The sequence below is a fragment of the Castor canadensis genome, chromosome 17 (assembly GCF_047511655.1).
Source record: "Castor canadensis chromosome 17, mCasCan1.hap1v2, whole genome shotgun sequence".
NCBI classification, from domain to species: Eukaryota; Metazoa; Chordata; class Mammalia; order Rodentia; family Castoridae; genus Castor; species Castor canadensis.
The window spans coordinates 162,743-187,610 of NC_133402.1; the positions used below are offsets into that span (position 1 = coordinate 162,743).

The window sequence follows — 24,868 nt, forward strand, 5'->3', positions numbered from 1 at the left end:
TCAGCCACTGGGGCTGTTCCTCCAACAGTCACATTACGATTATGGTAATACCTGCATCCCTGCAAGTACAGTGTACGGATGGGGGGTTATCTGTTTAATGTAACCAACTGAAATTCCCTCCAAACTCAAACCTGCAACTCCCCAAGTAAAGAAAGGAGCTCCCCCTTTTTACAAGTTTGTTAGTTATCCTTTATGGGTTTCATTTTGGTATTAAGGCCTCAGTCCTGTTCAAGAAGCAGCAGAAGCTGGGTGGGCAGCACAATCAGCCTATCCCAGGCATGCAGCAAACAACAGCACCCCAAGAATCTGACGCAAAGTTACACCCTTCTCCTGAGGACCTCCTGGCTGCCAGGTGGACATTGTCCACAGGTCTTTCTCTGCCCTAAGGAACTTCACAGGGTATTTCATTGTAGCTCCCTAAACTAAGATCTAACCAGACAGACCTGTTCTTCCTAAGGAAAGCGGTATAGAGCGTGGCCACCTCTGTGGTCTGTACTGAGGAGATGAGCAGCCGAGATGTGAGGTGTTGAGCCAAATGCAGCAGAAAGCTGAACACACCTGACTCAGCTGGGTGTGTGGACAGTGCCCTGGCACTTGTCAGACGACTCACATCAAAAGGAGGCCCAAAAGTCACGTTTTCAGAGGCGACAGGCGTACCGGCCTGCCTCCAGTAGTGCAGGATCCTGGTAAAATGCCTCTAAAGCAGAGCACAGCAGACCCCGTGCAGCTGTCAGCCCCCAGGTTTATTTATTCCTATGCAACATAACCCTAAACACAGGAGGAACTCTGTACTTAAACTCTAGAAACTCACAGCTAGTGCCAAACAATAGAAATTTTAAACTACAAAAGATGAGTTGTATTCAGCAAATATAAAGGGTAATTTTAGGCTGTGCTGAGCGTTTGTCAGACTATTTACAGCGCTAGAGCCTGGATTCAGATTTCACCAGCCTCCTTTTCCTCTGACTTCCGTGAAGTAGTCTTCCCATTGGAGCTCTCCAGCCTCCAGTCAGTGGATCCTCGCTCACTCCGCCCACACTCCCAGGACTCCTCTCTAGATGGTCGTTCCCTGGAGAACCTAAGAAAGAGAACCAGAGTCTCAGCATAGGCTGACATCCCCTTCTAGCTGGCTGCATAGGAACCAACACTGGACCAGAGAAGACCATGCCCCAACACACTCCAGGGGCCAAAAGCAGACCAGAGGATGGCAAGGCCTGCCATCTCGTGCCCAACCCACTGTTCAGGGAATGTTAAGCAGTCATGAAAAAGTGTCATTTGCAAAGATTTTTAATAAGAAAACTTTTCACTGAAACAGAAATAGAGTGAAGAACATAAAAAAATTATACAAGTAGAATATAAAACATTGTAAAAATAAAGTGAGAAAAAAGGCCAAAACTGAAAAAACACAACAGAAGTAAGCAGGGCCTGGTCAGGACACAAAGTCTCAGCCACAGTGTGAACCAAGTGACAGTGCACAGAGCCCTGGCCCAGGGCAGCACCACCCAGAAGACCATGTGTGAGCTCCTCCAGTCCTCTCCTGTTCCAAGCCCCAGGTCCCACTCAGCACTCCACAAGGCCCTAATACTGGGTCCCACAGTCAACTGGCCAGACTCCCTACAAGTCCAGCCCTGTCCCTACAATATATTGCCAAAGGACCCACAAACAAACCCCCGGAAGACCCTGGGAACACAAAGAGAAGGAGCTCACTCCTGGCTGCAGCTACTGAAGGAGTCAGAGTAGTTACTTGTATTTCGCACTCCTGTCCCTGGAAGCCCGGCGGTGACCCCGGCTGTGGCTCCGGGAACGGCTGCGGTGGCGCCGATGTCTATCTCGGGACCGTGACCGGGATAACTTCCGTCGCTCTCGGGAGGCAGATCTTGACCGCCTCCGACGCCGATCCCGGGAGCGTGACCTGGAAAAACCAGAAGATGTTGGGGACCATGCCTCCACAGGAGCCAAGCACCACAAGGGCCGACCTCAAGCTTCTCCTGAGATGCTTCTGCCTACAGCTTTACTGGTGTTTTCCTTTTCCTCCTACAAATTTACTACTTAGGTCTAAAATATTTCCATGGGTTAATGTGATGGCTGGATTCTTCCCCTGAATAATGTCTCCTAAAAGCACAGGGTGCAGACACTCCTGGGTCAGCCTGCAGGCCTGGGTAGAATCCCTTCATCTTCCTTCTCAAGGGAAGCTTGGAGGAGGGGAGGGGAAGTACCTTAGCTGTGCTGAGCCCTAATCAACCTCCAAACCCTGTAACCTTCACAAAACAGCCCTACTTCATGTGAAGTCATAAACATCAAGTATTAAGAAATCTGGAAAAAGACATTTGACTGAGAACACTGTGATGGATATGGAAACCTACCTTCTTCGATCTCTAGTTCTTGATCCAGATCTAGAAAGGGGGGAAAAAAAAAAGATAAATAGTATCCCAAAAGCATCCCATTCTTTACAGACTGAGGAGGAAAGCCCCAAACTCAAGAGGTAGAGGATTTTCCCCAGACTTGTTACTTTCTGAGTGTGTGACTGTTCAAGGTCTACTGCAGGAGGTGCCAATGCTCATGGGATGAATGAGCCACCTTTTCACACACAGCAGCATCTGAGAAGGGACTAGGGAAGCACAGGGAAGGGACTACCACCAGGAAATGGACGCAAAAGTATAAGGTTACAAGGCTTTTGGCAACTGGACACATCCATACATGAGTGCCAAGGGGTTGGCTGTGCTGCACTGAGCTCAACAACGGGCTCCCAGGTCTTTAAAATGGGAACTAACAGGGATGTGCAGTCATGGAGCAAACCAGGCTAAGTGTAGCATTACAGTGACCAGAGTTCCAGACACAGGCTTACTGCTAGTTGAGAGTCAAATGGGCTCTTCTGTTACACACCAGCGATTCAAAACATGCACATCACAACAGGGTCTCATGTGACACTCATTCTAGGAGTACTATGAGTGTCCCACAGGTGCCTACAATGTCCAAGGCCTAAGCATGACTGCAGAAACATGCCCAAACAATGGTCACCTTGATGCAAAAGGGGTTGCAGGCCTTACTGTGTTCTTATACTATTCAAGCCTCTTAACAATCAGGGTCCACTGTAACTAAAACAACGAAGGAAACAACATACATAGGTTTCAGAACTTTTTGTTTTTTGAGGTACTGGGGCTTGAATTTTGGGTCTTCACCTTGAGCCACTCCACCAGCCCTATTTTTGTGAAGGGTTTTTCAAGATAAGGTCCGTGGAACTATTTGCCCTAGCTGGCTTGGAACCATGATCCTCCTATCTGCCTCCTCAGTAGCTAGGATTACAGGAATGAGCCACTGGCGTCCGGTGGTTTCAGAACTTTTAAGAGTAACAAGCTAGGGCTGGCAGAGTGGCTCAAAGCTTGCATACCTAGCAGGCATGAGGCCCTAGTTCAAACTTTTTTTTTTTTTTGGGTGGAACTGGGGTTTAAATTCAGAGCTTCATGCTTGGAAAGCAGGCGTTCTACCACTTAGCTGCACTTCCAATTCGTTTTGCTCTGGATATTTTTGAGACTGGGGGTAGGGATGGGTAGAGGATCATGCCAACTATAAGCTGGACTGGCCTCAAACCACTATCCTCCTGATCTCAGCCTTCCAGCTCTGACCTCTTTTTTGAACTCCAATCAGACACAATTATCTCTAACTGGGGATCTCTCAGGCATATCAAATTAAAGATGGGCAGAGTTAAACTCTACCTCCCACAACCCTGCTCCATCCGCCCCCATCCCAAAAGTGGCAACTCCAAGCCAGAAATGGTGAGGCCAGCTTCATTCTTCCTTCATACACCCCAGATGGTCAACAAGCAAATGCTGCCAATTCTACCCCAGACTACTTCTGGTCCTCCTCTGGCTCAAACTGCCACCTCCTTTGCAGGGATTTGCCTCGCCACCAATTCAGAGGTGTTGCTGCTCTACCCAATGCCGTATACTCTACTCTGCAAACGGAAGCAATGTATCTCAGCTCATATCTAGCCCCTCCTTAATGAGAAGCTGTTGAGTGGCCATACATCACGGAGTAAATAAATGCCAGAGCATTTAGTGTTTAAAAGCCTCTAAGGACTCAAGCCAAAGTCCTTCCCTGACAATTTTGCCCACAGCAATGCATGGCCATGAGACAGAAGCTCGGCTCTCAAAGGATCAGCTCCTGCCTTATCCGCTGAAGGCTACAGGCTCAGCTCTCAGAAGGAACTTCTCTTCTTATTCTCTCAGTCTTTCAGGTCGCCACATTCAAGCTACTTCGTTAAACTGAATATACTGAATGTTTAACTCTTTTTTTGGTGGTACTGGGCTTTGAACTCAGAGTCTCACATTTACTAGGCAGGCACTCTTGCCACTTGAGCCACGCTGCCAGCCCCGTTTTGTGTCTAACTATTTGTTCCGGGTAGCTTCCAACTGCAATCCTCCTGATCTCACCCTCCTGAGAAGCTAGGATTACAGGCACAAGCCACAGATGCTCAGCTTACTTTTCCTTTAATAGCCACCTTAGTATCTGGCAGACCTTCGCAGCTTGTAGCAACACTAAAGTGGATGGAGCAGGGGTTTACTAAGGCCTTAGGACTGCTGTGGGCCTCCTGGTCCGTCCACGCTCACCTCCTGCTCAGCCGCTCCTCCCGCTCTCGCTCCTCTCTTCTCCTCAAGCGGTCTTGATTTCTTTTCTCCTGCTTTTCAGCCACAGTTTTCTAAATAAATGAAAAATGAGAAAATCAGCGAAGGACAAGAGAAATTATGAGGCAACAGTAATATATCCAGTTTTAAACCTCAATCAATGGAGAAGGCAATATGTTAAAAAAAAAAAAAAAACTAGCCAGGCACCAGTGGCTCACACCTGTAATCCTACTTCTCAGGATCATGGTTAGAAGCCAGCCTGGGTAAATAGTTTATGAGACCCTATCTCGGAAAAACCTAACACAAAAAGGGTTGGTGGAGTGGCTCGAGGTACCACAAAATAAATAAACAAACAAATAAATAAATAGAGTCACAGGGAATTCATCGGTGTTTCAAATCAAACCAGAAAGTTACCTGGTTCACTCAAAGCTGTCTCCACAAGCTTCATGGTTAAGGAAAACTAATGAATCTAACCAAATACATCCTTCTGCTGGGAATGGAGTTCCAGGTGTCCAAACCAGCCCATTCTTGGGGTGCTGGGTGCCACACTGGCTACAGAACAACTGCATGGGGTGCTAGGACCACAAGCCTTCAGCAACTGGCTTCTACACAGGAAGATTTGATTCATCAGGCATGATCATGCAATGGAAGGCAAGAGGCTGAGAAACTTCACTTCTAAAACGCCATCAACACAAGCTTGCCACTCTATGCCTCGTACCAATACCATCACCTCAAAGCCTTATAATGCTCCTCTCATCTCTGCCAAGTAAAACAAAAGCCCTGATTGGGAGTAAATTAGATACCAGTCTTCTCTGTCCAGAACCAAAATAGCGAGGAAGGTGATCCGTAAACAGTGAAGATTAGAACAAGCTTCCTTCAGGCAAGAGGGTACAGCAAGGGCTGAGAAGCGTTTTGTCTAGTACCTCCAGCTCTATACTTTCAACTACACTAACCCTGCATCTCTGCCCACCCTGCATTTGAGCAGGGCATACAGGATAGACAGCTTCAGTATCAGTTTAAGGGTAGAAGTGTCAGCACCACAGTTTCTGTTCATTCTTGTTCCTAAAGTAGGTCTCGCTGAAAACAGCCCCCGTGCTACCGTATCACCTTTTTTCCAGCCCCCTTCTCTTAAAATACCACCCTTCTTCCACACAGCTCCCAACCAAGAAGTGTAAACACCTATGGAACTGTATGAGAAACATCTTCTAATTAGGGCATAGAACTTGTAATTCCTTTATTTTTGAGATGTATTTCCACATGGTATGGTGGGCCACGCCTATAATCCCATCTAAATCAGGAGGCAAAGATGGAGACAATGGCCAGCCTTAAGAAAAAGATGGCAAGACCCCCATCTCAACAAATAAGCTGTGTGTGGTGGTGTATCCCTGTAATCCCAAACATGCAGGAGGCATAGGTAGGATTTAAATCTGATGTGGTATCAGGAAAAAGTGAGACCCTACTTGAAAAATAAAACAAAGAGGGCTGAGGCATGGCTCAAGTGGTACAGTATTTGCTTGGTAGGCAGAGGCCCTAAGTCCAAACCCTGGTACCACAAAGAGATGCACTTTCACCTGCACTGTGTATTAGCTTGACAATTATTTGTGAAAATCTGAAATACATTTGTGTTGCTTGGGTTAACTGTATGTTGCTCATAGTTGTTAATGGTAAAACATCCTTGCTAAACCAAGTTCTTCAGGCTACAAGAAAATACATTCGTATTTCTGATGCAAACACACACACCAAGCCAGGGGCCAGTAGCTCACATCTATAATCGTAGCTACTTGGGAGACTGAGATCAGGAGGATCAAAGTTTGAGGCAGCCAGCCGGGGAACATAGTTTGAGTCCCCATCTCCAAAATAACCAGAGAAAAAGGAACTGATTAGAGATGTGGCTCAAGTGGGAGAGTGCTTGCTTTGCCTTGATTTCAAAAAAAAAAAAAAGAGTAAGATATATACTAAAATTTTAATTTTCAGATATAAGAAATACCTTAAGACAAAGCTCTAGGGTGATACGGAATGAAAATATAATCTATAGGAGAAATGGGAATACAGCATTCCCAATGGGATCGTAGTGGAGAGCAAATGGGTATTTATATTCTACTGCATACATATAAGATGTTTATAACTATAAACAGGAGTGGAAACTGTGACTTTAAAATGTGATTAAGTACACTGCTTGTCCAAATGCTGAGAGGAGAAAAGTAAAATATTTCAAGAACACCCGTGCAACATCAGTTCCAAGTACAAAGTTTACATGTCTCCTAGAGGGATCCTTCCTTGGGTGCAAAGCCCTAATATGTGCTGCCCAAATGAGCAGATCCTTTGTAAGGGCACTCAAGCCCCCAGCCCTAAAAGAGGCCTCAATTACCGTAGCATTCTACATTCTGCAGTCAGGTGTAGAATACAGAATGTTTGTTTGTTTCTCCCTCACACCTCGGGTGTATAGAGGGAAGGCAAAATGCCTACACCTTATCACAGCCCTAATATGCAGTATTATTAGTTTGAAGCATGAAAATTCAAAATATCAGAAACATGTTCAATCTTTCTTCTAAGTATTCAGTACTTAGGATTTTAAAGTTCAGGTCCTAATTTAGGAAAATAAGGAACTTTGAGAAAGGAATAGAGGTTGTCTGAGTCAGGGTGGTACAATGCTACCAGGAAAAAAAAACCCATCACCTCCTTACCTTTCTGAGGAGGCTCAAAGACAAGGCAGAAGCCTGACCACACAGAAGTTATTTCAGAGGCGTGCAAATAGCCTTCTCATCCCAGGGCTGCACTCTGCCTTTTTTTTTTTCCACAAAGGGATGGAAAACTAAATAAATGTTCAAGGCTTCATTGGATTCTAAGATTTCCTGATTCTTGTGCAAACACAAGTAATAAAATCTGAGTATTTCATTATAAAGCTCAAGTTATCAGAGGGAAACAGATGATTTTCAAAAATCAAAGAAACACAGAAACACTAATAAGACTCCTCAGGCTTCTCTAGAAACAGAATATATTAACGTACCCTCAGCTGATCAAGTTTCTCTCGGATCTGAATGAACCCCAAGTGTAACTTGCCCCCGAAGTGGTCTGCCAAACGACGGTCGTTGTCATGAAGACCAAGGTAGGCTGAACAGACTTCACAGACACGCAGCTTTTGCTGTTGAAAACTGGATGCAGGCATGGAATTTCTGTATTCTTCCTGGAAGACAGAATAGACATGAAAATGAGGTATTCAGAACTACCTCCATGTTATCACTTTCCAAAATGAAATTACTTGATGAGACAACAGAGATAACTTTTCAGAAAACATTAAAAACTACCATGTTCACAAAGTTTCAGACACATTAACCAATTCAATTTCCATGGTTTAAGAAATAAACTAATATTCATCAAAGCAACAAGGAATATTCAAAACACTCAGATAAGCAGGACTGTATGTTCTCGGAGACCAGCAGAGAAGACAGGTCTGTGCTCTGCATGAAAGACTTGTAAGGATCAGAGAAGCAAGAGAATATCTTGCAAAAGACACAGACCAAGCCATGAAGGTATGTCCTAATATTCAGGAAATCTCACAATATAGTTCCAAAAGTTAAAACACACAAGGCCAAATACACTGCAGACACAGTCTTCAAAGAGAAAATAATGGAATAAAATATGCTTCTTCCAGAAGCCACTGCAGAACCCAAATATAGTTACAGGAAGCATCTCCTCAGCCTCAAGGAAAAATATACCAAATGCAAAAAGAGACCAGGTGCATGGTTACTGCTACTTGCATTTGGTTAGAACACTCGTTCAAGTTGGGGCACCAGGGCTCATGTCTGTAATCCTAGCAACTCAGGAGGACCGAAGTTTGAAGCCAATCAGGGCAAATAGTTCTCAAGACCCTATCTCAAAAACACCCATCACAAAAAAAGGGCTGGTGCAGTGGCTCAAGATGTACGCACTGGGCCTCCTGGTACTTACCACAGGCTGTGTTCTTACACTGACTGTATTGAAAGAGGAGGCAAAGTAAACCTACCCCATATACACTTCAGCCCAGGCCCTGTGCCTGGTCTGTATTGTGAGTTGCGAGACATGGGGGGGGAAAAAAAAACATGTAGGCACTGAGTTCAAGTCCCAGTACAGCAAAAAGAAAACAAATAAATAAATAAAATTTTAAAACTGAGGCAACCCTCAGTTTCTAAACCACTAGAAGCAACTACTGCACATTCTTGCTGCTACCCAGAGTAGAAAGGACTCCTAAGGTGCCACATGCTGCAGAAATCAACTCTTGTCAGCCTCACCCCATATCACCAGACTTTTCCCCATTGGTCTTACAGTAGTATTCCCTCCTAGGGGTAGCATTCGATGATGAGGAAAGAAAACAAGAGAAGGCGATACAGATACCAAGAGTACTGGACATGGCCAGCCACACATTCCACATTCTGCTCCTATCTCAACCACTTGGACTTTAGCTACAGTACATATCTTTGAGTCATCAAGGGTTTGCTGGTGTCAGTTCCTGGAACAGAAAGGGCAAGGGCTTAGAATGCACTAAGGATCCTGACTCTCTGTTCCAGTAAGCATGACTCTGTCATACATACAAACATACAGAACTGTTGGGAGTTTAAATAGGTACTCAATCTCCCAGAAATGGAGGCTGTTTAAATGTTACCAAGTGCTTCAGAAGTCATGACACTATGCCAATACCACACAGGGTACCTGCAACTGCTGCACTCATGGTTCTTTTTCCTTTTTTAAGTTGCAGCAGTGAGATTCGAACTCAGGGCCTCAAACTTGCTTAGCAGGCAATCTACTATCTGAGCCACATTGACAGCCCTTTTCTTTTATTTTTTCAGGCAAAGTCTCACATTTTTGCCCAGGGCTGGCCTCAGACTGCAATTCTCCTAACTACAGTCTCCCATCATATCAACCATCTTATAGACTGAGATTCGGTCTTGCTAATCTGGCTGGCCTTAAATGTGGAACCTCCTGATTTATGCCTCCTGAATACCTGAGATTACATGAGGCACCATGCCTAGACCATACTCATGGTTATTCTATGTAGGACATAGTTCAAGCACATTTTTTTGTAGGACTGGGACTTGAACTCAGGGTCTCATGCTTGCTAGGCAAGCAGGTGCCCTACCACTTGAGCCACTTCACCAGCTCTGTTTTCCGCTGGGTATTTTTCTGCAAACTATTTGCTGGGGGCTGGCTTCGAATCTTGATCCTCCTGTTCTCTGCCTGTGAATTCGTGACTATTATTAATTTCATTAGTAACAAAAGTTATTAATGAAAAAGAAAAAAATGCAGGAGCTGCTTAACATTAATCCAGGTGGTCAACTTTATCAAATTACTAACACCCATGCCCTTTTTGGGTTTTGTGGTGATGTTTTTGTGGGGACGTTGAGACTGGGTTTCTCTATTCAGCCCAAGCTGACCTGGAACTCACTGGGTTGTTCAGAATGGCCTTGGACTTGCAAAACTCCTGCCTCTGGAATTACAAGCACCTAGCTTTAGTGCCACCATGCCCAACTTTCTTGTTGTTGAGAGGTATGTAGCCCAGGCTGGCCTCAAGTTCCCAACCCTCCTGCCTCAGCCTCCCATTCAAGTGCCTAGATTACCTATGCTCAGGCACTTATACTTCCCTTTTTTTAAAGACATTTCTTTCACCAACCTCAGCTTCTTTTTTCTTCGCACGAACTTTCTCCACTTCCATAAGAATCTTCTGGGATTCATCCACATTTCCTTCAGCTCCTAGCTGCTCAGCTTTAGCAAGAAGTTTTCCTATTTCTTCATTCAACTCATGTACTTTTTCTGCCTGAAGGGAGAGATTCAGGTAAGCAGAGACCTAACACCAAGATTCTGAATGCAAAGGAAACAAAGTATTTCTGTTCCAGTTTCTTTGACTGAAAATAAATGGAACACCTTAGGATCCATACTTAAGTCACATGCACATTTTAAAAATTAGGACATGTTTATTGCCACAATGAAGATGAACCACAACCTAAACCTGGGTGCTGTGTTCCAGTAAGAGTAGTGGCACCCTGTCACTTCCAAAGTTGTTTCAAGGATCCTTCAACACATTTATCATTTCTGGATCGCTTTATGTCTTCTATCATAGTTCAGTCTTCTGTTATGAATAACAAAATGTCTATATTTATACACAAACTTATTTTGCTGCAAGCAAAATAGCTAACTACTAGAATTTACCTTCAGAAAATAGCACCTTGGGGCTGGCAGAGTGGTTCAAGTGGTAGAGCACCTGCCGAAGTTAAGCATGAGGCACAGTTCAAATCCCAGTGCCGCTTAAAAAAAAAAGCTAGGCAAGCACTATACCACTAAGCTATGCCCCCAACCCCAGTCCTGGGTTTTTCGAGACATGTCTCACTGTATAGCCCAGGCTGGCACTGAATTCCTGATCCTCCTACCTTGGTCTCCTGAGTACTGGGATTACAGGTGTTCATCATATGCCTGCCTTCAGACAGTGCTTTTACAGCAAAGCCACCAGACATACCTTTGCAGAAACTTCTGCACTGATTTCCTCCTGTGTTTCTGCCAGCCTTTTCTTGGCAAGCTCAGTCCTCCGATCACATTCTGCAATGAAGGATTCCAAGTGATCCATTGCCTAGCTCGGGAAAAGCAGAAAGCTATGATCAACAAAGGATGCAGCTTGTGCAATCGCGATACACATGTGGGTGAGTTTATTAATTCCCATAGTATCCATGGAAAGATCTAACTACAGATAACACCTTCATAATCAAAGCTCTAACCACAAATAAGTTTTGTTAAACTGAATGACTGGGCTGGATATGTAACTCAAGTGACAGGGTATTCTGCCTAGCAAGCATGAGCCCTGAGTTCAACCCCAGCGGGAAAAAAAAAAAAAAAAAAATCATCAACTATTTAAAATTTTTATATACACTGAGTTATCGCTAAGAAATTGTTAAGAAACCGTCCAGCAGATATATTTGTCTAAGAGAAGACATGTATTGGGCCATTTTGAATGAGTAAAGAAGTTTAAAAAAAATGCAAAACGTGTTCATTGGAGGAATTAAAGTAGTTGAGTTAAAAAACAGTGAAATATCGCACATCTGTAGACCAAATATAGGTATGATGTGAGCTGGGTGTGTATCTCAGTGGTAGAGTGCTCACCTAGCATGGGTGAGGCCCCAGGTTCAGTTTCCCCACCACTAAAAAAAATTTTGCTGAGATCATCATAAGCAAAACAGACACAAAGCACTTTTTTGTTTGTTGTCAGAGTCATGTATTTTTTAAATTCCTGTTTTATTTTTTGGCAGTACTGGGGTTTGAAAGCTTGTTTGGAGGTTCTAGCAGGGGAGCGCAGCTACTTGTATACCCTTGACCGAAGAACGGTCCTCCTCTATTGAGGATGGTGGTCCTCTTCAACCAAGCGCGCAGCTTCGAGAGGGATGCACATGGAGCCGTGAGGGAGGAAGGGGACACCCACCTAGCCAGCCAGATCAGCAGAATCAACCCTGGAGATCAATGGGGTGACAGATGTCACAGCCAGATCGCCCTCACATCCAGTACTGGGGTTTGAATATAGCCTGCTGCTTACTAGGCAGGTGCTCTACCACTTAAATCACACTCCAGCCCTTTTTAAATCATATGGTACAAGGCAAGGCCTTAAAAATACAGACTGGTGAGCAGCACTGAGGCCTTCCTCCCTGTGCCCTTTCTGCCCCCTGTAGGCAACCAGAAGCAATGGGTTAATTCTTACATGCCACAAACTGACCTTTGTTGATTTTTTTTTTTTTTTTGTGCTTTGGAGCCAATCCAGACCTTGTGCACTGCATGTTGGGCAAACTTCATCCCCAACTGTCCTTTTTTTTTTTTTTTTTCTGAGTTTGGGGTTTGAACTCAGTAAACTCAGGCCTTCACACTTTGTACCACTTGAGCCACATCTCCAGTCAAATTTGCTCTCACTGTTTTTGGAAATGGGACCTCTCAAACTATTTACCTGGGCTGGTCTTGAACCTCAATTGTCTTTTTTTTTTTTTCCTTTTATTATTCATATGTGCATATAAGGCTTGGGTCATTTCTCCCCCCTGCCCCCACCCCCTCTCAATTGTCTTTATTCTTATTATGATGAATATTATTTTAATTTTGCTTTCTGGCCTTATGTTTGCAGGCCCCAACTCTCTGGAAGATGGTTCCTAGGCCAGGCTCAGTGCTGGGTATGCTCAGGTGCTTTTAGGAATTTGTATTTCATCACACTACCCCTTGAGATGGCTATACATTTTGTATAGCTTTTTAGTAAGTGGTAGATTGTAGTGAAGATCTGATTTTTTGACCCTAATCTTTTTTTTATCATTTAAATCTGTTCTGTAGGAGCCAATCTGCAGTTGAACCTTTTCTTTCTTTCTTTCCTTTTTGTCGTAATGGGGTTCTGGAACTCAGGGCCTCACTTGCTAGGCAGGCACTCTTATCACTTGAGCCATGACCACAGCTCCAGTTGAAACATTCTAAATGGAAAGAAAGGTACAATAGAACCTTTTAAGGGTTTGAACTCAGGGCTTCACTCAGTACAGGGAGCTTGAAGCCAAGTTCAAAGCACAGTCCCACCCAAAAATAAATAAATAAAATATAACTCAAATGATGATTGTATTCAACATATTTGATTTAAAATTGCTCAATAAATGTCAGGAGTTTAAGACCAGCCTAGGCTACATTGAGATCCTGTTTCAAAAAAACCAAAAAACTGAATAAATTATTAGTGATCTGCAGCTTGTGAAAATTAAGCTTATGTTCATGTGATGACCACACTACCACAGTAGTGATGACCACACTACAATGATTCCAGATACTAATTTCATGATAGGGACACCTAGGAGCTGCTGGGGTTTGAACTCGAGGCCTCATGCTGCTAGGGAGGTGTTCTACCACTTGAGCCACTTCATTTAACTTTTTATGACTACTGATTTCCATAGCACTTACTCTAAAATGCAATTTTTTGGGGAAGAAGGAAAGAAAACATTGAGTTTTGTGGGTCTTTATCCACTGGCACCCTCACACTCTGCTCAGTGCCTTCCTAGTCTTCACTCAAGAACCTGAATGACATTAAACCTCTCTTTTTTGAGCGCTGGTAATACTAGTAATAGAGAATCAGATATAAAAAGGAATTTAAATGGGATGATTCAAATCGTGCATGCTCAACGGAACTGACCTTAAAGGGTTAAAAAAAAAAAAGGCTTGAGACATACTTCAGTGGTAGAGCCTAGGCAAGGCCCTGGGTTTGATTCTCAGGCAACACACACACACACACAAAGTCAAAAACATCTTATGTATTACAATGGTTTATAGACTAACAAAGAATCATAATAAACAAACACATAAAATATCACAGAAGGCAATAATGAAAAAGATTGAAAAATCCTGTTCTAAATGGATTTACTAACAAAAAAAAAATTACAACTAATGAATACTAAACAAATGTAAATTGAAACCATAATAAAATGCCATTTTTCAACCACTAAATTGTAAAAGTCAAACAATCTGATAGTACCAGGCACTGGTGGGAATGTATGCACTGTAGTATTAGGCTCCTAGGAGTATACCCTATATAAAACCCAGAATCAATCCAAATGTCTATGAATAGAGAAGATACTTTGTGAAATATTAAAGCAGGATTAAAAACATATAAACATGCCCAACAACATGGAGAAATAGAATGTGTATTGAATGAAAAAAAAAAATCAAGTTAAGACTATCTGTGCAGGGGACTAGTGGAGTGGCTCAAGCAGTAAAGTGCCTGCCCAGCAAGCCTGAGCCCTTAAGTTCAAACTCTACCACAAAAACAAACAAACAAAAAAAACAAAAACAAAACAAAAAAAAAAAACAAAAAGAAAGACTTAACTGTGCGGCAGGCATAGTGACACACACATGTAATCACAGCACTTAGGAGGCTGAGGCAAGAGGATCAAGAGTTCAAGGCTGTCAAGCACCAGTGGCTCATGACTATCACCCTAGCTACTCAGGAGGCAGAGATCAGGAGGATGTGGTTCAAAGCCAGCCCTGGCAAATAGTTCAAGAGACCCCATCTCAAAAAAACCCATCACAGCTGTGTGTGGGGGGGAACCATCACAAAAAAGGGCTGGTGGAGGGGCTCAAGGTGTAGGCAGAGTTCAAACCACAGTACCATACATATTAAACAACAATAACAAAAAAGATACATACAAAATTCAGGACAGTTAATAGGTTGACAGACACACAGATATAAGATGGTACTGGCCATGTTCTAGTGCTCAGCTAGAGTAATGGGACATCAAGTTCCTGTTCTTAGTATTTTGCTCCATAACTTATAAACATTACAATTACACTATTCTCTGTAGTTCACTATTAGGTTCTTTGCAGTAGGAATGAATCAACACCAAATAAAACTTACGTCCAATTCAAAAAACAGATCTCTTTCTTTACTTGCAATCTCGTAATCTGCTCGGAGGGCCAAGTCATGGATTTTGGTACATTCTCCTAAATCCATCCGCTGTAGGAAACAAAAAATTTACACATGAACCTTACCCATTGTAGAAAGCTGTTAACAGGCTTGACTTGGTATGAATTCCCAATCTTAACCCTAACTAACTTCAATGGATCCTGACATTTGTTTATTCCCACCTTTGCCAAGTATTTTCCTCATGTGCATACAGATATCCTGAGTTTCCTGTTCCCCCTCAAACTGCTTCTTCTCCAATAAACCCCTCTACTGAGCTGCCCCTACCCAATCCCCAAAACTCGAGTGACCTCACCCAGTCATGACTTCTTTACTCATTTGATCCCACTGCCTCTGCCTCCTTCCACCCTTACCCTTAACCCACACCAGTCCAGATACAGCAGCAGCATTCCTCTGACCTCTGCTCTCTTCTCCACCTATAGCACTATGCCCCTGAACTTAACACGTGTTCTCTTCTATCATTCAAGTTTCTACTCAAATGTCTCTGAGAAGCCTTCCCTCATCATCCTATTAAAATAGCTCACTAAGCAGCGAACTGATGGCTAGCCCCTGTAATCCTAGCTACTTGGGAGGCTGAAATCAGGATCACAGTTCAAGGCCAGATCAGACAAATAGTTTTCAAGACCCCATCTCCAAAATAACCAGAGCAAAATGTACTGGAGGTGTGACCCAAGCAGTACAATACCTGCTTTGAAGCTAGTTCAAACTCCAGTTCCACAAAACAAAAAAACACCCAGTTCACTCACTGGACAAGCATGATGGCTCATATCTGCAAAGTCAACTACACGGCATATGGAGATTGGGAGGACAGAGGTTCAAGGCCCACATAGGCAAAGTTAGGAAGAGCCCCGCCCCCCCAACCACAACCCCATCTCAACAAACAAGGAGACTCAGGAGGCTGCATCTCCATCCAGGCTGGCCTGGAGAAAAAGTATGAGACCCTATATGAAAAATAACTAAAGTCAAAGAAGAACTGGAGGCGTGGCTCAAGTGGTAGAGCACTTGCCTAGCAAGTATGAGGCCCCAAGGCTGAACACAATGGCTCATATCTGTAATCTCAGTTATGTGGGAGGCAGAGATGTGGACGCTCATGGTTTATGGCTAGGGAGAAGTTAGCAAGACCCCAGCTACAAAAAAAAAAAAAAAAAGGGGGGGGTGGGAGGGGAGCACCCTGGTGACTCAAGTGGTATAACTCCTGTCTAGCAAGCATGAGGCTCTGAGTTCAAACCCCAGTCCCATCAAAAATAAAATAATAATAATACATATTTACATACTTAAGCTGGGTGCAAGTTCACTCCTGTAATCCTAGCTACTCAGGAGGATCTCAGTTTGAAGCCAGCCCCAGGCAAACAGTTCACAATATCATATCTCAGAAAAAAAAACCCATCATAAAAAAAGGGCTGCTGGAGAGGCTCAAGGTATAGGCCCTGAGTTCAAGCCCCAGTACTGCAAAAACAAACAAACACACACACAAACAACCCAACTCCAAAAAGGGCTGGTGGGAATAGGTCAAGTGGCAGAGTACTTCCTGGCAAGCATAAAAGCCCTAGTTCAAAAATCCCAGTGTCACAAAAAAAAAAAAAAAAAAAGCCATGAATGATTCACCATGAAGAAATGTTTCCTGAAACATACACAATCACCATTAGAATAAGTAGACATCTTTTTTGTTGTTGTTGTTTTTGTTACTGGGGTTTGAACTCAGGGACTACACCTTGAGCCACTCCACCACCCCTTTTATGTATTTGCCCCGGCTGACTTCGAATGGAGATCCTCCTGATCTCTGCCTCCTGAGTTGCTAGGACTACAAGCATGAGCTATGGGGTGCCCAGCAAGTCAACAGTTTTCACATTTGATAAGGTAGCTGTGAAGCCTTCAAATAGTCCTTCTTTATATAACTTTTTCTTTAAGTGATTGAAACATGGCAGATTTTCTCTACAATTAACATCCATCCCACAAAACTAGTATTTATCTATTTTGTTCATGTCATTGGATGATCTCCTGGTATGCTGAAAGGGCTAGAAAACTATAAAATCAATATTATCCCTCTGGTTTTTCAAAATCAAAAACTAAGGGAAGGGCTTGTGGAGTGGCTCCAGTGAGAGGGCCTGCCTGGCAATCGTGAGGCTCTGAGTTTAATCCCAGTACTAGCATACTAGCCAGGTGCTGGTGTCTCACTCCTATATTCAGCTACTTGGGAGAGTGAGATCTGGAGGATCCTGTTTCAAGATCAGCCCAGGCAAATAATTCATCAGACCCCTCCCTCCGTTTCTAAAATAACCAGAGCAAAATAGACTGGAGGTGTGGCTCAGGCAGGAGAGTGCCTGCTTTTCCAGCGTACAGTCTGAGTTCAAATTCCAGTCCCACTAAAGAAAAAAGTCTAGCATCCAGTCAACCTGAAATCAAATAAACCCACCCAACAATGAACCCTCCCCTTTACAATTAATATATGCTAATAAAAAGTTCTTTAAAACAAAAACACCCAAATCTTCAATGAACTACAGGCTGACCTAAACAGTACTCAACACAAAAAATGGCTGACAGAGTGGCTCAAGCAGTAGAGCGCTGGCCTAGGAAACTTGAGGCTCTGAGTTCAAGTCCCAGTGCCACAAAAAAGAAAAAAAGAGAGAATATTTATTTTGTATCAGAATTTATAATTTATAATTTAATATTAAATTCCACCAAACTAACAGAATCTTTGAGGAGCAAAAGGGGATTTCTGAGTGTTAAAACAAATGGAGTTCAACCTGAAATACCTTCATTGCCCACATCACCAACGCCAAATGGCCCCTGAAACCCAGAGTGTCCCACTGAGATTCCCCAAATACACCTACCGTCCCAGCCAGGATATCATGGGGGCAGCAGTCCAGAAGGTGACTCTTGCAGACACGGTCATCTGTAAACTTGACCCTCTGTCTGGTTTCATCTCCTGAAATTCATTTGTGGTTTTAAATAAGACAGTATTATCATGTTAAGCACAATAGGGTATCTGGTACAACAATTCATCTGGATGATTTGCAGACTATCATTTCTGTGTTCACCCCATCACATACACTGAAAAGCTGATCTAAAAATAATTTACAACATGAATGGAATACAGATTTTTCTGAGGTTAAGTATATCTTGAAGAATCACACTTAATGAGATCTGACTCCATCATTGTGCCAAAGAAGTCAAGGAGTCAAAAGTAAAAGGCTGAGCACCAAAGGCCACTAGCCCAACATATACAAGTGGGCTACGTGTACATGATACCAAAACCCATGTTATCAGAGTGCCATGAATCACCACGTATGACTTATAGCTGGTAATTTCCACCAACGAAAGCTACTTATTAATCTAATCTTTGTATGAACAAATGCATAGATGATGTTTTGCCCAAAATTACATGAAGAAGAAAGCCTTCAAACTCTATCACTGACTATTAAATAATCTAGATGTATTCTTCCTATGGCCCTTTCATTCCCACCCTTAAAAAAGAAAGTTGGCACCAGGGAGTCACTTTTAACAAGACAATACCAAAAAAAGCAAGAAGGAACTAGGTTAGTCAATACACACTGTGAGCTGCAACACATACTGTACCCATCTGCATTCTTCAAGAACTCAGCTGCAGAATTTTATGCCCGCTGTTGAAAAGTTTTAAAGGAAAAGTTTTCTTGCCCACACCTGCAGTAAGGAAGTCAGGGGGAATGATACATAAAAGCAAAGGCAAAGTGGTATGTGACAAATTTTAAAGCTAATCTGTGTATAGGACACAGAATTGTGTAATAAGTCAAGGAGGAATATATTTTAGGATTTGCAAGCATCCAGGATTAATGTAGTGTCTTTTTTTATTGAAAATGTTTTCTTTCTAAACTACACTTTTAAAGTTACTTGTGAAAAAAAGCAAACACTTTTTTGTTATAACAGCTTAGAAATTGGTTGTGACTCACGGCTCGATGAACATGAGGCTTTTCTGCAACTCCCTTGCAGATTGATGTAGGCAGGCAAAGATACACTGAACCTTTATAAATAAAATAGAGGGGCCACAATTGTTCAGTTTGTATGAAATAAAAATATGGGAAGCAATTCAAAAGCAACTCAATATACAAAGAAAGCTAAAAGCACTTATTCACCTAAGAAATAGAGTGCAAAGAATCTGCACGGCCCTGCGAATGTGCCAGTGTGAAATTACAGCTTCATTACTTCCGTAGAAAAGAAAACACAAACCACAGCAGGTACATCGTTTTCCAAGGACGCAACCAGTTCTCCTGAGACAACCAACGTGACCGTGCGCTCCTCCCTACAGCACAACCTACCTAACCGCTGCCAAGCGCGGCCTAACAGGCTCTCCTGTGCGGCTGGCGGCTCCCCTCAATGGGACGGAACGAGCACGCCCCGGGGTCTCGAGGCCGTCCGGCTCCCTCGGGAGGAGCTTCTTCCCCGAGCACCGGAGGAGGCATTCCGCCACCCGGCGGCGAGCAACCCGCAGCCCGCGCCGCTTTCAACCCTTCGCAGACCCTCCGTGGGCGGAGGGCCGCGGGGCCGCGGCGCCGACGGGGAGCAAGTCGCAGGACGGCAAAAACGAGGGCGCTGGAGCCCCACCGACGGCTCGGACTCCGAGGAAGGAGCCCGCCCGGGCCCGCGCCAGCCAAGGAAGAAGCGGGCCGGCAGCCTGGAAGGCGAACCGGTTCACACAAAGGCCCGGCGCCTGCGGTCCGCGCGCGCGGGAGGGGATCGGCGGCCGGCGCAGGCGCACACCTTCATGGTCCCCGACTCAGGCCGCCCGGCGGCCTGGCCTCACTCCCACCCTAGCCCCACGCCTGGCCGGCTGCCCGGACTCACCGTCCCGAGCCGTGCCCATGAGTTGGTCCAGCAGGGCCCTCATCTGCGCCTGGGCGGACATGGTGGCCAGCGGGGGCGGCCGCAACAGTTTCTCGCAAGACGGCGACAGCAGAAGCGGCGACGGCGAAGAGGTTAGTCGCGTCGGCCTCGAGCCCGCTCGACTCTTTCCCGCCGCGGGGGACGCCGGGAGGAAGTGCGTCGGCGCCGGCGCAGGGCCTGCCGGGAATTGTAGTTTCTGGGCGGAGCGGCGGTCCTCACAAGTTATCCGAGGGGCAGAGCCAGACCAGAATCCCAGCATTGATTTCACCGTGGACGACAATACCTCAAACTCTAAAGTGCTGCAAATAAAGTTCAGTCAATCCAGAACAAGAAAAGTCAGCCGGGCGCCGGTGGCTCATGCCTGTAATTACAGCTACTCAGAGGCAGAGATCAGAAAGATTGAGGTTCAAAGCCAGCCCCAGGCAAGTTTGCAAGATCCTATCTTGAAAATACCCAACACCGAGCAAGTTCCGCCAAGTGGCTCAAGTGGTACTGCGTGAAAGGTCTCCACTTTTTCTTGCCAGCCATGAAACTCGTGAACTTCTCATTTAACCACCTAGAGCTCGGTTTTTTTTACATCTCTGACATTGTGACCTGACTTCTTACAATTTTTTTTTCTGCAGTCCTACCTCCCTTAAGGAAATATGCTGAGAGTAGCGATGCACCCAACCCACCAGAGGTTCTGGCCCCTGGCATCAGGAGAGTGCAAGAACCCGAAAAGCCAGAATTTTTACTTTTGTAAATTTTGTTCTCCCAGTGCTCTGCTTAGTGGAACTTGTTAGGAAAAGACTGCACACCACACACAAAGGAGGCTCACGAGAGGTAGCTCATGTCCAAAGTTTAATAAGCAGGCTGGCTGGCAGAGAATTAAAAATGGTGCAGCAGCTTCTCTCAGGGGGTCAGGCCTTAAGTAGCATTTGGGAGAAGGAAAGAGCTAGGGAGGAGCAAAGAGAGGTGGCAGGAGATAAGGGACAATGGGGCTTTGTTCTGCAAGGGATGAAACCAGCTGTGGCTCAGGCTGCAGAATGGTGGCAAAGGGCAGTTCTTATCATTTCCCCATTTCTTGTTCAATAATGATGAGGGTAGGGGCTGAGGATCAGGAATTGGGGTGAAGCATCAGTCTCTTTAGCTGCTTCTTGCTGGCAGGGGGCATTGTATGGGGCAGGATCCTCAGGCTCCTATGGCATCCTGGACGGGGCCTTCACAGTAGTTTTTCCTGGCAGTTTTGGAGAGGTTGATATTCCTGGAGGTACAACTGGTTAAATTTTTGATTAGCAGTAGCAGACATGTAGATGATACAAGAGAGGAAGCTTAAGAATAGGAGAGCAAGAAATATAAGCACTAGGATGGACATTGGCCAGGAGAACCACTGTGAAATGTTCTCTAGAGGATTTTAAGAGTCCATTCCTTAAGAGGTGCTGCCACTAGGGGATCCCATTGAGCTTGACAGCAGTGGGTGTTGTGAGAATGACCAGATGAGGGCTGGTTCACCAAAGTCCCAATAGAGAGGGTAGAAGATCTTTTTAGGAGAACAGGATCCCCTGGTTTAATAGAAATTGTTATAGGGTAGGGCAGGATCTGGTCTGCATGCTCTCTGAAAAGTCCCCTGAGAAGGTTAAGGTAAGGCAGGTAGTCAGCCAGAGGAGCAGAGTCTATTGGAGGTGAGTTTTCTAAGAGAAATGGATGGGCCATACGTTTTTTAAAACCCAAATAGGAATATTAGGAGGAACATAAAAAGGTGTCTGTTAAGGGACTGCATACCTAGGGATCTAAATTTTGTAAAATCCTATAACTCCCAAGCTTGCTGTAAGCTGTCTTATGGTATGGGGGGAGGGAAACAGAAGATTGGGTTGATTTACTCATGACTCAGGGAGTGAGTCTGTCCCTTTAAGAACACACCTAGGTAAGTTACCTGAGGGAGACATAATTGAGCCTTCTCCTTAGAGACTGTATTCCCAGAGGCCAGAAAGTTTTAAAAGGGACTCAGTTGCATTGCAGATAAGGGGCTTTGTGACTCTGCATTGAAGAAGGGTGGCCTCTGGGTAGTGCCAATCTAGTAAGTCTCTGGCTAGGGCCTGTCCACAAAGATGAGGGCTGTCTTTAAATTCTTTTGGCAAGACTGACCAGGTTAGTCGTTATGAAGCTTTTGTGGGACCTTTAAAGGCAAATAGAGGCTGACTGTCAGGATGCAGGTTAAATGTAACACTTTTGGATAAAAGAGAGATTTAGCTCATCATTTTACATAAACTGACACTTTTAACTCTTGTAAATGTTTGTTATTTAGATAAAGTTTAGACACTGAACACAGTTATAAGGTGGTCATTTAAGAGACCGCTGCATGAGCATATATATAAATGAACTCTGATTTAGTAGTACTTAAAGTTTGACAAGATCAACAGAAAACACAAATACTTTCTTTGATAAAAGTCTTTTTCTGTAACGGTTTTTTATACATGTTACTCAGAGCAGAACAATATTAAGATAACCTTGTTATTTTATAGACATAGAGAATTTGATTTTAGTTTGATATGACCCTAAAAATCTTTTAGGCAACTCAGATTATACTCAACTTTAACTTTATTATACATTGAAGCTTTTTATTAAACATTTTTAAAATTTACTCAGACCTTTATATAACATATTAAACCCTTTGATGGCTTGTCTTTATCCCTCCTATTTGAAACAATCTTTAGGACAAACCCTCCTTTATAAAATCCTTTCTCTTCCAAAAACATTTTTTTTCTTTAACTTTTCAAAAAATACATTTATTATCTATCTATGTCCTTTTTAGTTGTTTACTTTGTAACTTGTATTTTAAAATTAACTTTTATAAAAATTTTAAATTTATCATAGGGGCTGAAGTAACTAATTAGTAGTCCTTGTTTTTGAAGGAATTTGTGATAGGCATAACACCTCAGGCTTGAGGGGATACTGTTTTGGGTGTGGAAACTGTGAGGATTTTTGAGTTTTATTTGAATAGGGAGGGCCATCCAGGCTGGCCTTACATTCATCTCATCAGTCCACATTGTGGGATCTATTCGTTTCTGAAGGAGGGGGCAGCAGAGATACCTGCCTGGGGGAGGAGAATTTGAGTTTTTAGTTATGATAGTAAATCTTGTCCCAGCAGGGACATTGGAGTTTTAGGTACTATGAAGAAATAGTGACAGAAGAGGAGGTCTCCCCAAGAGCAGGCCAGAGGCCGAGTAAACTAGTGCTGTAGGGGCTGGCCAGATTTGCCCTGAATGATAACCTTGTCATTGGACTGGGGACCGGGAGAGAAAGATAAGACAGAGAAATGGGCTTCACTGTCTAGCTGGAAAATGATCTTTTTGTTTTTTGTCATAATGGCTACCACGAGGCTCCTCAACACTGATGCCAAGAAGTGGAGTGTGGACAGGGGGCCGGGACCTATCAATCCATAGGAGGTGGCACCTTGCCTTCCATCTGGTGACGGGGGCACTAAGACCTCCAGTGGTTGCCTTTGCAGAGAATGTAGGGTCCTGGTTGGGGGCAGGGCTGTCTCCCGGGCTGTCCCCCCTTAAACATTCTCTGGAGAAGTGCCCCTCCTGTCCACCATGGTAGCAAACTCAAGATGTAGGCCCCAGTCGGGTGGGGGCAGCAATTAGGTCATATCTCTTATCTTTCTCTCTGTTAGTAATGTCCCAGTTATAATATATAGATATGGCTAGTTGTATTAGTTGGTCCAGTGACTTTTCTCCTTCAGACTGAGTTTTTTACAAATATCAGGGGCTGACTGTTAGAAATTTATCTTTGAGGACAACCTCTCTCACCTGTGACTCTGGGTCCATCATGGTATGTTTTCTGATAGCCTCCTTAAGATGTTGTAGAAAGGTAAGGGGACTTTTTTTTTAGGGCATTGTTGTAAAGCAAAGTTGTTATTTTACATTGACATTTGACACTCTGGAGAGCAGATCTCTGAACTGTTCTGGGCCTCAGTTTCCTCATCTGAAGTATGAGGGATCTGGTCTAGGTTAAACTACTTTTTTTCTACTATGAGATGGCTGAAGTGACATTAATGTTAATTATCTTTTTTATTTATTTATTTTTTAAATTTAGCAATGTTGGGGAATTGAACCCAGGGCTTTGCAATGTTGGGCAGACATTTTCCCATTGAGCTACTTCCTTAGCCCCAAATATGTTTTTTTGTCTTTGTTTGTGCTGGATTTGAACTCAGGGTTTTATGCCTGCAAAGAGGCACTCTACTGCTTGAGTTATTAGTCCCTTTTAGTGTGAATCAGTTAAGGAGACTGTCTGTGCCCCTGTAGGTAGATGTATTTATTTCCTCATTTCTAGGTGTCACTAGTATTGGGGCTTATTGTAAATGGTAATAATTTTTAACCTGAGTGGCCTGGGCCAGAACCCATTGCTTTTCTAATGAGAAAAGAGTCTGGTCTAGTAGAAGCATAATATCTTTTTATGTCAATTGAAAGGTTTGGCTCACAGAGATAAAGGCTTGAATGTATTTGTCTGGGCATCAGTATAGCTGTCCAGATGTTTTTAAATTTCCCTTAGATCTGATAGCTGGAAGGGGACGTAGATTGGCCCTCTTTCTACCATTACCTGTTGAAGGGGGAAGCACCCATTAGGACGTTTTGGTTATTGGGGTGGCTTAGAGGTAAGGCAGAGGGTGGAGCAGTAGGGGTGGGCCCTGTCATTGATAAGGGGCTTTTCTGGTCCTCCTTTCCATGTTTATCCTGTGGCTTACAAAGAATGGCCAGCATTTGAGTATCTAAATAGTAATTGTGGAGCCAATCTGAGATGAAAGAAAATTTGTATGGGGACCTCAGTTTACTTTTTTCCTTTTATAGAAAAGGTCTAATGGGAGTAAGGAATTATAATTTAAGGAGCCCTGTGAAGGCCACTTCTCTGGGTCACCCAAGGCATATTGAGGCTGACCTCAGTACAAAGCTTCCAACATCTACCAGCCAGA

At 43.8% G+C, this 24,868-nt stretch overlaps 1 protein-coding gene and 1 non-coding gene across 6 annotated transcripts; one reads left to right on the forward strand and one right to left on the reverse strand.

Annotated features, from left to right (window-relative positions):
• Positions 1-722: 722 nt before the first annotated feature.
• On the reverse strand, positions 723-20,061 carry Luc7l (LUC7 like). Of its 5 annotated transcripts, none has more exons than XM_020176894.2 (11): positions 19,879-20,058; positions 18,987-19,057; positions 17,892-17,986; positions 14,995-15,093; positions 11,104-11,214; positions 10,264-10,407; positions 7,627-7,803; positions 4,605-4,693; positions 2,361-2,390; positions 1,742-1,909; positions 723-1,075 (listed from the first exon to the last, which is right to left on the reverse strand). In XM_020176894.2, exons 4-11 carry the CDS (start codon positions 15,088-15,090, stop codon positions 934-936), a joined length of 957 nt encoding a protein of 318 aa, XP_020032483.1. In that variant the 5' UTR covers positions 15,091-15,093; positions 17,892-17,986; positions 18,987-19,057; positions 19,879-20,058; the 3' UTR covers positions 723-933. The 5 variants fall into 5 exon arrangements, with proteins under 5 accessions (XP_020032483.1, XP_073916141.1, XP_020032454.1 ...); XM_074060040.1 differs by lacking the exon at positions 19,879-20,058 and adding an exon at positions 19,170-19,319; XM_020176865.2 differs by lacking the exon at positions 18,987-19,057 and having other exon boundaries at positions 19,879-20,060.
• On the forward strand, positions 8,551-8,682 carry LOC141418707 (small nucleolar RNA SNORA51). Its single transcript, XR_012443361.1, has one exon. It is a non-coding gene; the product is annotated as a small nucleolar RNA SNORA51 (small nucleolar RNA).
• Positions 20,062-24,868: the final 4,807 nt, after the last annotated feature.

Coding starts and splice junctions, on each gene's coding strand:
- Luc7l (XM_020176865.2), bottom strand. CDS start 19,939: ATGTCCGCCCAGGCGCAGATGAGGGCCCTGCTGGACCAACTCATGGGC. Junction 17,987..19,878: donor CATGGGCACGGCTCGGGACG/GTGAGTCCGGGC, acceptor AATGAATTTCAG/GAGATGAAACCAGACAGAGG. Junction 2,391..4,604: donor GAGGAGCGGCTGAGCAGGAG/GTGAGCGTGGAC, acceptor CCCCCTTTCTAG/ATCTGGATCAAGAACTAGAG.